General features: G+C 45.1%; 1 protein-coding gene across 2 annotated transcripts in view; it reads left to right on the top strand.

The window, feature by feature from the left end:
• The window catches only part of RB1 (RB transcriptional corepressor 1), a 193,386-nt gene that overhangs the window by 170,241 nt on the left and 10,138 nt on the right, over positions 1 to 13,007 (top strand). For both annotated transcript variants that reach the window (XM_074987922.1, XM_074987914.1), the window contains 5 exons: positions 3,638 to 3,751; positions 3,861 to 4,027; positions 7,172 to 7,202; positions 7,377 to 7,519; positions 9,125 to 9,174. In XM_074987922.1, the coding sequence (XP_074844023.1) occupies positions 3,638 to 3,751; positions 3,861 to 4,027; positions 7,172 to 7,202; positions 7,377 to 7,519; positions 9,125 to 9,174 (505 nt within the window). The remainder of the gene's footprint in view (positions 1 to 3,637; positions 3,752 to 3,860; positions 4,028 to 7,171; positions 7,203 to 7,376; positions 7,520 to 9,124; positions 9,175 to 13,007) is intronic.

The raw sequence follows: 13,007 nt of genomic DNA, 5'->3' as shown, positions 1-13,007 counted from the left end.
GGATGGCAGGGCCTCAGAACAGTGTGGGGTTGGGGGCTGTGAACCCAAAGGGGAGCAGGACCCCAAGCAGTGTTGGCCTCAGAATCCCCTCCCATCGTGGGTTCAGGGCCCCCGTTGGGGCTGGGGCTGGGACTGGGACCGGGACCAGGGGGTGGTATGGATGGGAAGGGGCTGTGGTGGGGTCTGAATGGGCAGGGGGAGCAGGGAGGTCTGGGGACCAGGGGAAACGGCCATGGCTCTTTCCCAGGGGATTAGATGGGGGATCCAGGGCAACTTGCAGGAAGGCGAACAGGTGCAGGGTGGTGGGGCAGCGCAGGCAGTTGGGGCAGCATGTCCTGCCAGACACTGGTAGGACAACGTCACAGTGGGACATTAACTGGTCCCAGGCCTGCAACTTCCACTCCACGTCCACCCTGAGGCAGCGCTCCGTCATGGTGTGGATGTCCCGTAACACCACAATGTGCTGCCACATCAGGTCGTCATGGACCTGCCATTGACTCCTCCAGCTGTGAGGGCAGCCTGATGGCATCATGGGGGAGGCCTGCCCTTAGGCTGGTGCAGCTCTAGCTGTATGGATCACAAGGGGGAGAAATGGCGAGTCATTCATGCACCACAGCCGCTAAGGTTATGCCTCCTACTGTGAGCAGCAACCATCAGCCTCTGGGCTAAGGGACAGGGATGTCCCGGGAGCAAAAAAAAAGCTCCACGGTGTCTCCAGGACTTTGCTGACCTCCGCACCCCCCATGCCCCTCCCTCCCGGCTGATGGGCTAGCGGCCAAGGGGGCTGTCCAGCCACAGAGGGGTCCCCTCATGTAGTGGGTGAACTGGGAGCAGCTTAGCCCACTCTCACACCTGCAGCTCTCAGTGCTGCCCATGGGAACAGGTGCTGACTCTCAGCCACGGGCATGCCTGTGTGCTGGCGCCCTTGTGGCTAGCCTGCTTCCAGCTGTGGCAGATGTTGGGAGGCCCCTTGGCTGGCCTCCCATGAACCTGGCAGCAGGATGCCACCCATGCTCTGGGGCTGTCGGCTGGGTCCTGGTGGCGCACACTCCCACTGCACATGGTTCCATGTGCTGGGGCTGCAGCGCGAGGTCCCACCCGAGCCAGTCAAGCGATGCTCGCAGCTCACCCTGTCTGCAGCCACTCCCCCATGGCCTGGGGCATGTGACACGTAGGGAACTCACTGGAGGGACCCTTGCCAAGCTCAGAGGATGCCTGGGAGGTGGCCTGGCTGCCGGGGACGAGGTCCAGCATCAGGACGAGTCCAGCTCCTGTGGGATTTGGGCATCTGTTGCTTGCTCCTCCTCCTCCAGGGACTTGTGCTTTTCTGTGGGGGCCTTGAGCTCTATGTCGATGCTCAGGTCAGGGAGTGAGGTGTTCCCCCTGCTCCCTGTAGTAGGGGAAGGAGGGTGGTTTTGCCACCGACTGGCCTGCGGCATCCCAGGCCTGGACATACCCCGCTTGAGCTCCTTGACTTTCTCTCTGACCTGCTCCCCCATTTGGCCAGGGCCTTGGTCATGCAACAGTGGATTTCCACTTTTCAGCAGCAGGCCTGGGAGGGTCTTGGATTGTCTCCTTCTCGGCTCATAGATCTAGGAGGGCCTGGATCTCTGGGTCACACCAGGAGGGGCCCACCTCTTCGAGCCCCGGGGAGATTCTTGGGAGCCCTGAGGCTGCTCCCATGAGGAGGTTATTGAGGGGGCCTCTGCCATGACTTCTGCATGCAAGGATGCAGCTGCAAGGGTGTTTAACACAGCAGTGTGTGGCTCTGCTGCTTGCACACTCTCAGCTTCCTGCCACAGGGTTCCCTGGGTTCCCTGCATCTTTAAGAAGGGCCAGGAACCATAGAAGGCTTACTGCTGTGGACAGGATGTCCACCAGGGCACCTGCACGGTCTCCTGGAGGCCTTTTGTGTCGACAGAAGGCCCCCTAGAACATCCAGACCAGTGTTTTGTCGACACGTCTCTCTCGACAGCAGCGTTCTTGCTCGTGGCAAGCGGGGTGCGGCTGTTGATGAAAGCACTGCGTTCTGTCAACAGAACAAGCTTCGCAATCTGGACACTCCACAGGTTTTCTTATGGAAAACCACTGTTTTATCGACAGAGCCCTGCAATCTAGACGTAGCCTCAAAGTGCTCCTTCCGGTGTTGTTTAATGGCCACATTATCCCCGAGGAGGATGGAGCCGTAAGGGGAACATAAGGAGGTTGGGCCTTTGTAGGTTGGCCCAAATATAGCTATTGTTGCTAGAAAGAAACTTCTCATGTCATCCTGATTTATGTGTAAAAAGTCACTTGCAGCCAAAGCAGCTGTCCACTAATTGTCCTAGATATAGGTGAAATAAACGCATAAGGTTTGTTATATTAAACAGGAGTGTTTTTCAATACATAACTTTAAAGACTGCCTAGAACTATGCAAACCATACTGTTTCCTGATCGTGAACTGTGTGTGTTCAGCACAGGGCCTTATGAGTGCTGATGTTAAAAGCAGATAATTGGTCTTTCAGAATAAGGTATTTCTTCAGGTGGGACCAGGTCTGGGAGCCAGTTGGTGAGGCTGGAAAGACAGTTATTTAGGTTGTGATCATTTTAGTCATTTATGTGTTTGTCTCATTGATTTCAGTCAGAATCATCTTAGTGAGTTCACTTACATGCATTGTTGAGTTGGGGCTGTAATATGCTATGGGTTACTTTGGCCAAGAGGGCTAGCACACAGGTTTCACTGTATGTTTATGAAAAAAATCAGACAAATTTGTTTTAAAATACCAAGGGAAAATTCTTTAAAGATACCATATAGAGGAGATACTCAGACTTAAGTCTCATGGTTCCAGCATCAGACATGGAAGAATTCCCTTTGCCTTTCCTGGCTAGTCTGCAGGGAGGATACTTGGAGCTGGACGTGAGATTCACAGCTCCCATACGTGCAGTCGCACTACTTCTCATCGAGATAGTATGTTAAAAGTAGTAGTGTGGCCGCAGTAGCGCAGGCAGTGGCAAGCAGCAGCACAGACTAGCAATCTGGTGTACAAACCCGTGGGTGTGAACTCAGGCAGCTGTTACACAACACCCTTACTCACCACTGCCTGTACCATTGCGGCTTCTCTGCTGTTTACAGCATGCTCACTTGATGAGCACTGGCATAAGTATGTGCTCGCAGCCCAGGCTCTCAGTGAACACAAAAAGTAAATTTTTGAACGGATGCAAGTCAATTGGTAGAAAACCCAATTCAGTTAAATTGGCGCAGCTTGTGACTGCAAGTGCAGTTCTTCTGACAGAAGCATGTTGAAATTGGTTTAATGGTGCCTGACTGGGAGGTTGGTACCAATTTAACTGCCAGTTTTTCTCCCAATATATTTAACTCGCTGCTAAAACTGAGTGTAGAAAACCCATAAGCCAGGGGTGTGTAAACTGGGGGGGGCACCCTGGTGGGGTGTGAAATTCATAAGTGGGGCACAGCACAATGAGCTGCTGGGTTTCAGAAGAAGTTGGCTCACCCCTGGGCCTAAGCAGCAATGCTGTCTGGTAGCACACAAACACCCTTAAATATTAGCCAGGGCTGATTTAAACCAATGGTGCATTGTGTGGGAATTGAACTGCGATTTCAGTTTATTTTTAATATATAACTTTTAACCCTTCATAGACTTTCAAACGAGTGCTGATCAGGGAAGGACAGTATGACTCCATTATCGTCTTCTACAACTTAGTGTTTATGCAGAAACTGAAAACGAACATTTTGCAATATGCGTCCAATAGGGTGAGTTGTTGATCCTCTGTACATCGGTTGTGCTGAAAGTTAATCATTTAATTGACTTTAGAATATTACACTGTAATTACTAAATAGCCTGCTCACTCTTTTGTCACAGCCTCCCACCTTGTCACCCATACCCCACATTCCTCGAAGTCCTTACAAGTTTTCTAATTCTCCCCTGCGTGTTCCTGCTGGAAATAACATCTATGTCTCACCCTTGAAGAGTCCATACAAATTCTCTGAAGGACTGTTGTCACCCACAAAGATGACTCCGAGATCAAGGTTGGTAATAAACAATTCTCTGAGTTGGTAAGAGCAATAAATAACTATTTAATTCAAGCAAATTAGGAAATTGTACACTGTGAATCTGCTAGACATGAATGGCTAGAGCTCTTTCTTGGTGCAAATTTTTAGCTCAATTTTGCATCCTTTATTTAGAATGAGGCCTTTATGCATTTTAATTGGTAACCAATCCACAGGAAGATGGACTTGGTATTATATAGAAACATCTCTACTTAGAGGTGCCTCATTTGATTTGATATATATTATCACTGTCTCTCTCTCTGTATGTGTATCTATATCAAAATCAATATAGATATAATATTCATATAAAGTATGAACTACTTGAGTGCAACCAGCGTGTGCATTTTTACGTAGCCAAGGATGGTAGCAATTGAACATCGCTTGTTGCCATACTCTGACTGTTTGGTCTATGCAACATAAGTTTGTTGTCTTAGGCTACATCTCCAATATGAGATACATTCAAATAGATGAATATTGATTTTGTAACGCTGGATTTTATAAATTCAATTTTGTGTATACTCACCTCCCCACAAAGTCCACACACAATCGACTTATTGCTGCCACACTCAATTGGCAAACGTTGACTGTTGTAGCAGTGCATTGTGGAAACCTATCCCACAGTTATCTCATCCCCCTAGCATTCTGGGTATGTTTGCTGTTGTAGCAGGGGAATAAAACACCCTGCAAGTGGTTGTTGGTATTTGACACCATCTTCCCACATTGCATTGCCCTCATTCCCCTCCTGTGGTAAGCAAATGTCCATTTTTCCAGGTGGAAGGAAGGAAAATTAGTGCATCAACAAAGATCGACAAATTAACAGAAATCAATTGCTCCTATAGCTGAATTGCTTTTTATAGCTGTAACTGAATTATCAAAGATTTTATAAAAAGCAGTGTGTGTGTGTGTGTGTGTGTGTATTCTCAACTGGCCCTCCACCCACTCTTCCTCGCATGAGGATGTCCAAAGTTGGAAGAAAGAGGATAGAAGAGGCTGGGAAAAAAGATTTTTGGCTTCCCTCTTCACTACACAGACATTGCCAACATGGGAATTGGGGCTTGCTGAATTTCATTGCCATTTGGGAGGGAGAGGTGGTATTTGAGAGGCTGAATGGCCAGTTGCCATGGTCCATGAAAATGTTTATTGGCAGTGGGCTGCAGGATCCATGGTGCGAGGGCCACTTGAACTGTTCCCTCCCGGCAGCAGCCAGGGCCTGCAATTTGTAGCCATTGGGGGAGATTTCCCCCCAGCAACAGCTAGCCAACAGTGTCCTTGTTGTGGCAGAGGGTGTGGGCAGGTTTGAGGGAGGGCCAGTTGAAGCAGTCCCCCAGTGCCAGCAAGGCCCCGAAAATCTTTCCTGTCCTTGGAAGCCTCACTGCACACAAGCCAGGACATGGTGCTGCCTGGCAGCCTGGTGAGCACCAAACAGCAGGCATGTCCTTTTATTGGGTGGGGGCTACCCACATGATGTGGTTGGGTGTGGGAAGGACCTTGACCACAAGGTACCTGTGGCGGAGGGAGGGGAGGCCTGCACAAATGTAAACTGCTGCTAAGTTTCTCAGCCTCTCATACAAGCACGACCCCAACAATCTGCCACATGGTGCAGTGGGGAGCAGCTGGCGCTGGGCAGCACGATAAAAGATACCAAGTGTTCAGCTTGCAGAGATAGAGACAGAACCACGAACTCCCTGCAGGAGCTATTTGTAATGGGTAGATGCGCTCACAGTGCTAATAGCAAAGACATTTCTCAGGTTCTCATACAAACATGAGCCCACAGCCACAGGCTTCCTGGTCCCAAACTGAAATTCATGGTCTTCCTGTAACCTAATTCCTGCGCACCTGGGCCGTGTCTACACTAGCCCCAAACTTCGAAATGGCCATGCAAATGGCCATTTTGAAGTTTACTAATGAAGCGCTGAAATACATATTCAGTGCTTCATTAGCATGCGGGCGGCCACGGCACTTCGAAATTGACGCGCCTCGCCGCCGCGCGTCTCGTCCCGACGGGGCTCCTTTTTGAAAGGACTCCGCCTACTTCGAAGTCCCCTTATTCCTATGAGCAGATGGGAATAAGGGGACTTCGAAGTAGGCGGGGTCCTTTTGAAAAGGAGCCCCGTCGGAACGAGACGTGCGGCGGTGAGCTGCGTCAATTTCGAAGTGCCGTGGCCACCCGCATGCTAATGAGGCGCTGAATATGCATTTCAACGCTTCATTAGTAAACTTCGAAATGGCCATTTGCGTGGCCATTTCGAAGTTTGGGGCTAGTGTAGACACGGCCCTGGAGAGCAGCGGCCAGAGCGGAACACTGACAGGGCGTTGTGGGTTGCACACAGGACACCTCTGGAGGCTAATAAATTCGATTTTAAGACATGGTGCTTCCACACTGGCCTTCATTTGAACTTTTAAATTTGAACTTGACGCTACACCCAGCCGGTTTCAACAGTGTTATGGTATTGATATTCGTGCTCCCTAAATCGAGTTAATGATATTCACAGTGAAGAGAGTCACGTGGTAATATCAAGCTAACTGCCTTAAATTTGAATTTGTCTCATAGCGTAGATACGGCCTTAGTCTAGTTCTTACTGAATATCATCACAACAGGCCCCTGGTTGGCAGGTTCAGCACAGAGGCCAAGGATTGCATGGGAACGGACATTGTCAAAGTTACAAATATCATTCTGTGTTTTAGGTTGAACTCCAGCTATTATTTTGGTTATTAAACATCTAAAGGTAATGGTGAAAGGAAGGGCATGTCTGGGCTACCCACCTACTGTGAAAGGGGTGTCTCTTTCAAAAAGCATGGGATGCACTAAGTAGTCTTTAATTCTCCCCATTCCATAATTTCTCTTTCATGTGCAGTTCGAGATGATTCTAATTTGGAAGTGTAGCACTTTCTTGTTCTTTCAAGAATTGTAAAATAAGCTTGTAGGGAATGTTTTGCCCTTCTTGCATGTTTAGCATATTTTAAAGAGATAAGGGAGAGATTTCTTTAGTTTAATATGCCAATGTCTTAGAAGGCATATGTTCTCTTAATTAGCCTTCATGCCAAATTGTGCAAGTGTGTGAGTGTTTTCTGTCTTTTCACTGATAAATATGGCTTACTGTGTCTGAATCTTTGTCTTGACAGAATCCTGGTGTCAATTGGTGAATCATTTGGGGTGAGTATAATGTTTTGAATGTCAAGTCTTGTTTTATTAGGGTAGTTTGGGAAAATTTTGAAGAGCTCTGAAAGATGGCAGATACATAAAACTGAAAAATTAATTTTTGGCTAGTAGTTTGAAAAATGCATGTAGTTAACTGGTAATGTTCTTATGGTCCTCTTCTAATCCCAGACTTCTGAGAAGTTTCAGAAAATAAACCAAATGGTGGGTAGCAGTGACCGTCAGCTGAAACGCAGTGCTGAAGTAAGCACTGCCCCTAAGCCACTGAAAAGACTTCGCTTTGATATAGAAGGGCAGGATGAGGCAGATGGAAGGTAGGATATAGTTCTTAACTTCTCATGAAACTACATGTTCCATTTCTGGAGGCCTATAACATCAGAAAGAAACAAGCTACAATCACATAGGTCAGAGTTTCTTAAACTTTTTGAGACCACGGAACACCAAACAATAATATTTTTTATGCGGAACACCTATGAAAACTTTCTTCCAAAAAAATAAAATAAAATAACCAAACCAAAACAACCAACCAAACAAATAGCAACATTACATTAAACATTTTCATATCCAGCATTCTATTATCCGGAATGCTCAAATAACTGCATTTTAACCATAAGTAAATTTTGATTATGTTTTCGATAAGTACAGTATAATCAGAATAAATACAGATAAACACAGCAAATACAGTGCAAGTTTACAGTGTACAATATTACTGTTGTTGGTAAATAAAGTACTCTACACACATTTTTGTTTGTTTCTTAATATTGTTTCTTAATCTTGTTTTTCCTTTAGTGTTATGTATTGCTAGGTATACACCTCTACTGTCCAGAGTCTTTGAATATCCAGCAACCGTCTGGTCCTGGGGCTGCTGGATATGAAACATTTTACTGTATACACCAAAAACAAAATAAAGTAATTTAATCTGATATCACAGGAATAAATAGTAACAGAGAGATAGCCGTGTTAGTCTGTATTCTATCAAAACAAAAAAGCAGTCATGAAGCACTTTAAAGACTAACAAAATAATTTATTAGGTGAGGAGCTTTCGTGGGACAGACCCACTTCTTCAGACCACAGCCAGACCAGTCTGTTCTGGTCTGGCTATGGTCTGAGGAAGTGGGTCTGGCCCACGAAAGCTCCTCACCTAATAAATTATTTTGTTAGTCTTTAAAGTGCTTCATGACTGCTTTTTTGTTTTCACAGTAATGAAGTAGTAACATTGTATTTGGTTTTAATAAGAGAAAATATATACCCTCAGTGTGTGATATCCAAAAAGCATCAGACACTTGTGGCACACCTGGGAGTTGTTCATAGGATAGCAGTTTTCCGTGGAACATAGTTTAAGAAATACTAAGTAATGTACATATGCAGTGTTGTTGTAGCTGTGGTGTCAAAATTCAGTATTTTCCATTGTTTTGTTTCCAAGCCCTGAAGAAGAGCCCTGCATAAGCTTGAAAGCTTCTCTCTCTCTCTCTCTCTCTGTCACCAACAGATGTTGATCCAGTAAAAGATATTACCTCTCTTGCCTAATATATGGAATGATATAAAATATTTTGTGATAGATATTAGCCTAGTGTGTCTTAAATTTGAAACTCCAGTTTTAGGAGAAAGAGTCTCTCCTACTGATAGCAGCTACAGTATTGGGTGTTAGATTAGAACTAGATATTAAACTACTGTCTCAAGTGGTTTTGGTCAAACTTACCAAAATTTAAGAGGAAATTGAGTATCAGAAAGCTAAAAACTCTTGAATCAGCTTTAGTATGCAGAAAAAAATATTAGAGCTATGTTTGCATTTTTACAAGAAACTAGAAAGTGGGTGATAGCGCTGATGTGAACTAGCCATAGTTAGTGACTTGCTTTATTTAGACAAAAATGAAAAGAACCTACTCCTTACTGCAATGAAATGTTTTTTCTTTCTGCAGTAAACACCTACCTGGAGAGTCCAAATTCCAGCAAAAGCTTGCAGAAATGAGTAAGTATAGTCTGCTATTATAAATGAGCAGAAATGCGTAGAAATGATAGTCATGGATATAAAATGTTTGTTTCTCTTCCCATCAACATCTCCAATAAAAACCTTGCTAAACATACAGGCTACATCTACACATGCCCCTCCCTGGGGAAGAAGGGTGCTTTCGAAATTGGGGTTTCCTTTCATAGAATCATAGGGCTGGAAGGGACCTCAGGAGGTCATCTAGTCCAGCCCCCTGCTTCAAGCAGGATCAACCCCCCACTAAGTCATCACAGCCAGGACCTTGTGACACCGGGACTTAAAAACTTGGAGGGATGGAGAATCTACCACCTCTCTAGGCAACACATTCCCATGCTTCACTACCCTCCTGGTGAAGTAGTTTTTTCTAATATCCAACCTACACCTCTCCCTCTTCAACTTCCTGAAGGGGAGCTCTAAAGAGGAGGGTGAGAAACTGTTCTCAGTGGTGTCAGATGGCAGAACAAGCAGTAATGGTCTGAAGTTAAAGGCTACTATTAAATCACCCCTAAGTCTTCTCTTCTGTAAACTAAACAAGGCCAGCTCCCTCAGCCTCTCCTCATAGGTCATGTGCTCCAGCCTCTTAACCATTTTTGTTGTCCTCCGCTGAACCTGTTCCAGCACATCCACATCCTTTACATACTGGGGGTCCCAAAACGGGACACAGTATTCCAGATGTGTCCTCACCAATGCCGAATAGAGGGGAACAACCAGTTCTCTAGATCTGCTCCAAATGCTCCTCCTAATGCACCCTAGTATGCCGTTAACCTTCATGGCTACAAGGCCACACTGTTTACTCATATCCAGCCTTTCATTCACCTTAACCCCTAGGTCCCTTTCTGCTGTACCGCTGGTTAACCAGTCGGTCCCCAGCCTATAATAATGCTTGGGATTCTTCTGCCCCAGGTGCAGGACTCTACACTTCTTGTTGAACCGCACCGGGTTTTTTTGGCCCAGTCCTCCAATTTATCCAGGTCACTCTGGATTCTCTCTCTACCCTTCAACGTATCTACCTCTTCCCCTAGTTTTGTGTCATCCGCAAACTTGCTGAGGGTGCTCATCCAGGTCATTAATAAAGATGTTGTTCAACACCAGCCCCAGAACTGAGCCTTGAAGCACACTGCTTGAAACCGACTGCCATCCAGATATTGAGCCATTGACCACTATCCATTGGGCCCGACCATCAAGCCAGCTTTCTATCCCTCTTATAGTCCAAGGATCCAATCCATATTTCCTTAACTTGTGGGCAAGAATGTTATGGGAGACTGTGTCAAAAGTTTTGCTGAAGTCAAGGTATATCACATCCACTGACTTCCCCATGTCCACAGAGCCAGTTACCTCGTCATAGAAGCTAATCAGATGGTCAGGGAGGATTTGCCCCTGGTGAATCCATGTTGGCTACTTTAGATCACTTTCCCCTCTTCCAAGTGCTTCAGAATGGATTTCTTGAGGATCCCCTCCATTTTCTTCCCAGGGATTGAGGTAAGGCTGACCAGTCTATAGTTCCCTGGATTGTTGTTCTTTCCTTTTTTAAAGATGGGCACTATGTTTGCCTTTTTCCAGACATCTGGGATCTCTCTCGATCTCCAAGAGTCTTCAAAGATAATAGTCAAAGGTTCGGCAACGACATCTGCCAATTCCCTTAATACTCTTGGGTGCATTAAATCCAGACCCATGGATTTGTGTGCATCTAGTTTTTCTAGATAGCTCAGAACCTGTTCCTTCCCCACCGATGGCTGCCCTTCACCTTCCCATACTGCATTGTCGAGGACCATAGTGTGGGAATTCACTTTGTCCGTGAAGACTGAGGCAAAAAAAGCATTGAGTACTTCAGCTTTTCCTACATCATCTGTCACTAGGTTACCTCCCTCATCCACTAATGGCCTCACTCCTTCTCTGATAACCTGTTTATTTTTAACATGTCTGTAGAAACCCTTCTTGTTACACTTGCCAGCTGTGGTCCCAGTTGTGCTTTTGCTTTACTGATTACCCCCGGCATTCTCCAGCCATGTGCTTGTACTCCTCCTTAGTCAACTGTCCATGTTTCCATTTCTTGTATGCATCCTTTTTGAGTTCAAGCTGACTAAGGATTTCCCTATTAAGCCAAGCTGGTTGCCTACCATGTTTGCATTTCTTACTATGCAGTGGGATGGTTTGTTCCTGTGCCTTCAGTAAGACTTTAAAATTCTGCCAGTTCCCTTGAACTCTTTTCCCCTTCATCTTCATTTCCCAAGGGATCCTGCTCGTCAGTTTGCTCAGTGAGTCAAAGGCTGCTCTTTTGAAATCAAGGGTCTGTATATGTTATTGCACATCCTTCTTCCTTTTGTTCGGATCCTGAAATCTATGATCTCATGGTCGCTGCAGCCCAAGTTTCCACCCACTTCTATATCTCCTACTAGTTCTTCCCTGTTTGTGAGCAGCAGGTCAAGTTGTGCAGGGCCCCTGGTTGGTTCCTTCAGCACTTGTACCAAGAAGTTATCCCCAACATTCTCCAAAACTTCCTGGATTATCTGTGTGCTGCTGTATTGGTTTCTTTCAAAGGAATCCCATCTACACGGCAAGTTTGCAATTTGAAAGCAGCACTTTCGATGAGGCAAGTGGCCACCATTATGCCAATGAGGTGCTGTATAGTCATATTCAGCACCTCATTAGCATTTTCAACCTGCTTCATTTCCATGTGTAGATGTAGCCATATAGTAATACACATTTCAGTAGTTCCAAGAAATTCTGGGAACATTTATTATGTTATTCGGTCATACAGTGTTTCCATCTGATCTTGAAAATGTAGTTCAAAATGGAAATACTGGGTAGGCATTTCAAGTACACTGACTGACTTAGGTGTCACGTAAGATAAACATTTCCTGCAGATAGAGTACAAATGTTGATTTTTTTCTTAAACATTGCAATTCTTAGACTGAAGCTTTCTAAATAAATACTGACCTTAATACGGTTCTAAGCGATATGCAAAAGATTTGTTGTAGTAATTTATCATTTGCCCTTGGATAGAAAAGGGATCTTAAGGCATGTATAATGTATGCTAAGTCAATAGTTGAGATTTACCATATGAATTTGTGTGGCATATTTTTGAAGAGGATGGGGGGTAATCATACTATATACTGCCCTGGACGTACAACAGAACTCCCATGGCAGATATCTGGGAGATTAGATGTGAGGCTTGAGGACAAGACATACACTGTGATTTACAGCAGAATTTATACTTCCTTTTTAGATCTTCAGATATTTGTAGCAACTTGTGTGAGGCTGACCTCTAAAAGGCTGTGTCTACAGTTGCTTTCCTCTTTTGAAAGAGGTATGCAAATGAGTTAAATTGAAAAGGGAAACAAGGCACAAATTTGCATATCTGATACCTCATTCACATATTCTTATTTCAAAATAGCTTCTTTCAAAAGACGAAAACCAGTGTAGACACTGCTCTTTTGAAGATAAACCCCATTTTTGAAAGGGTCCTTCTTCCCATAAAAAAAGGGAATATACACTGGCCAAACTGAACAGTCTGTATGTAGAAGAATAAATGGATGTAAATCAGACATCAGGAATTTTAACATACAAAAACTTATAGGAGAGCACTTGAATCTTCCTGGACACTCAGTAACAGATTTAAAAGCAGCCATCTTACAAAAAAAAATCAGAAACAAGACTCCAAAGAGAAACTTCAGAGCTGCAATTCATCTGCAGATTTGACACCATCAAACCAAGGATGGACCAGACACTCACAATTACTCAAGCAGTTTTGCCACCCTTCATGTTCACACCTCCACATTAGCTACTGATAATGGGCCACATCCTCCATGACTGAA

Source organism: Carettochelys insculpta, chromosome 1 (assembly GCF_033958435.1).
Source record: "Carettochelys insculpta isolate YL-2023 chromosome 1, ASM3395843v1, whole genome shotgun sequence".
Lineage (NCBI taxonomy): Eukaryota > Metazoa > Chordata > Testudines > Carettochelyidae > Carettochelys > Carettochelys insculpta.
Note: the sequence above shows the minus strand (reverse complement) of the source record. Positions and strands in the feature narration are given on the sequence as shown.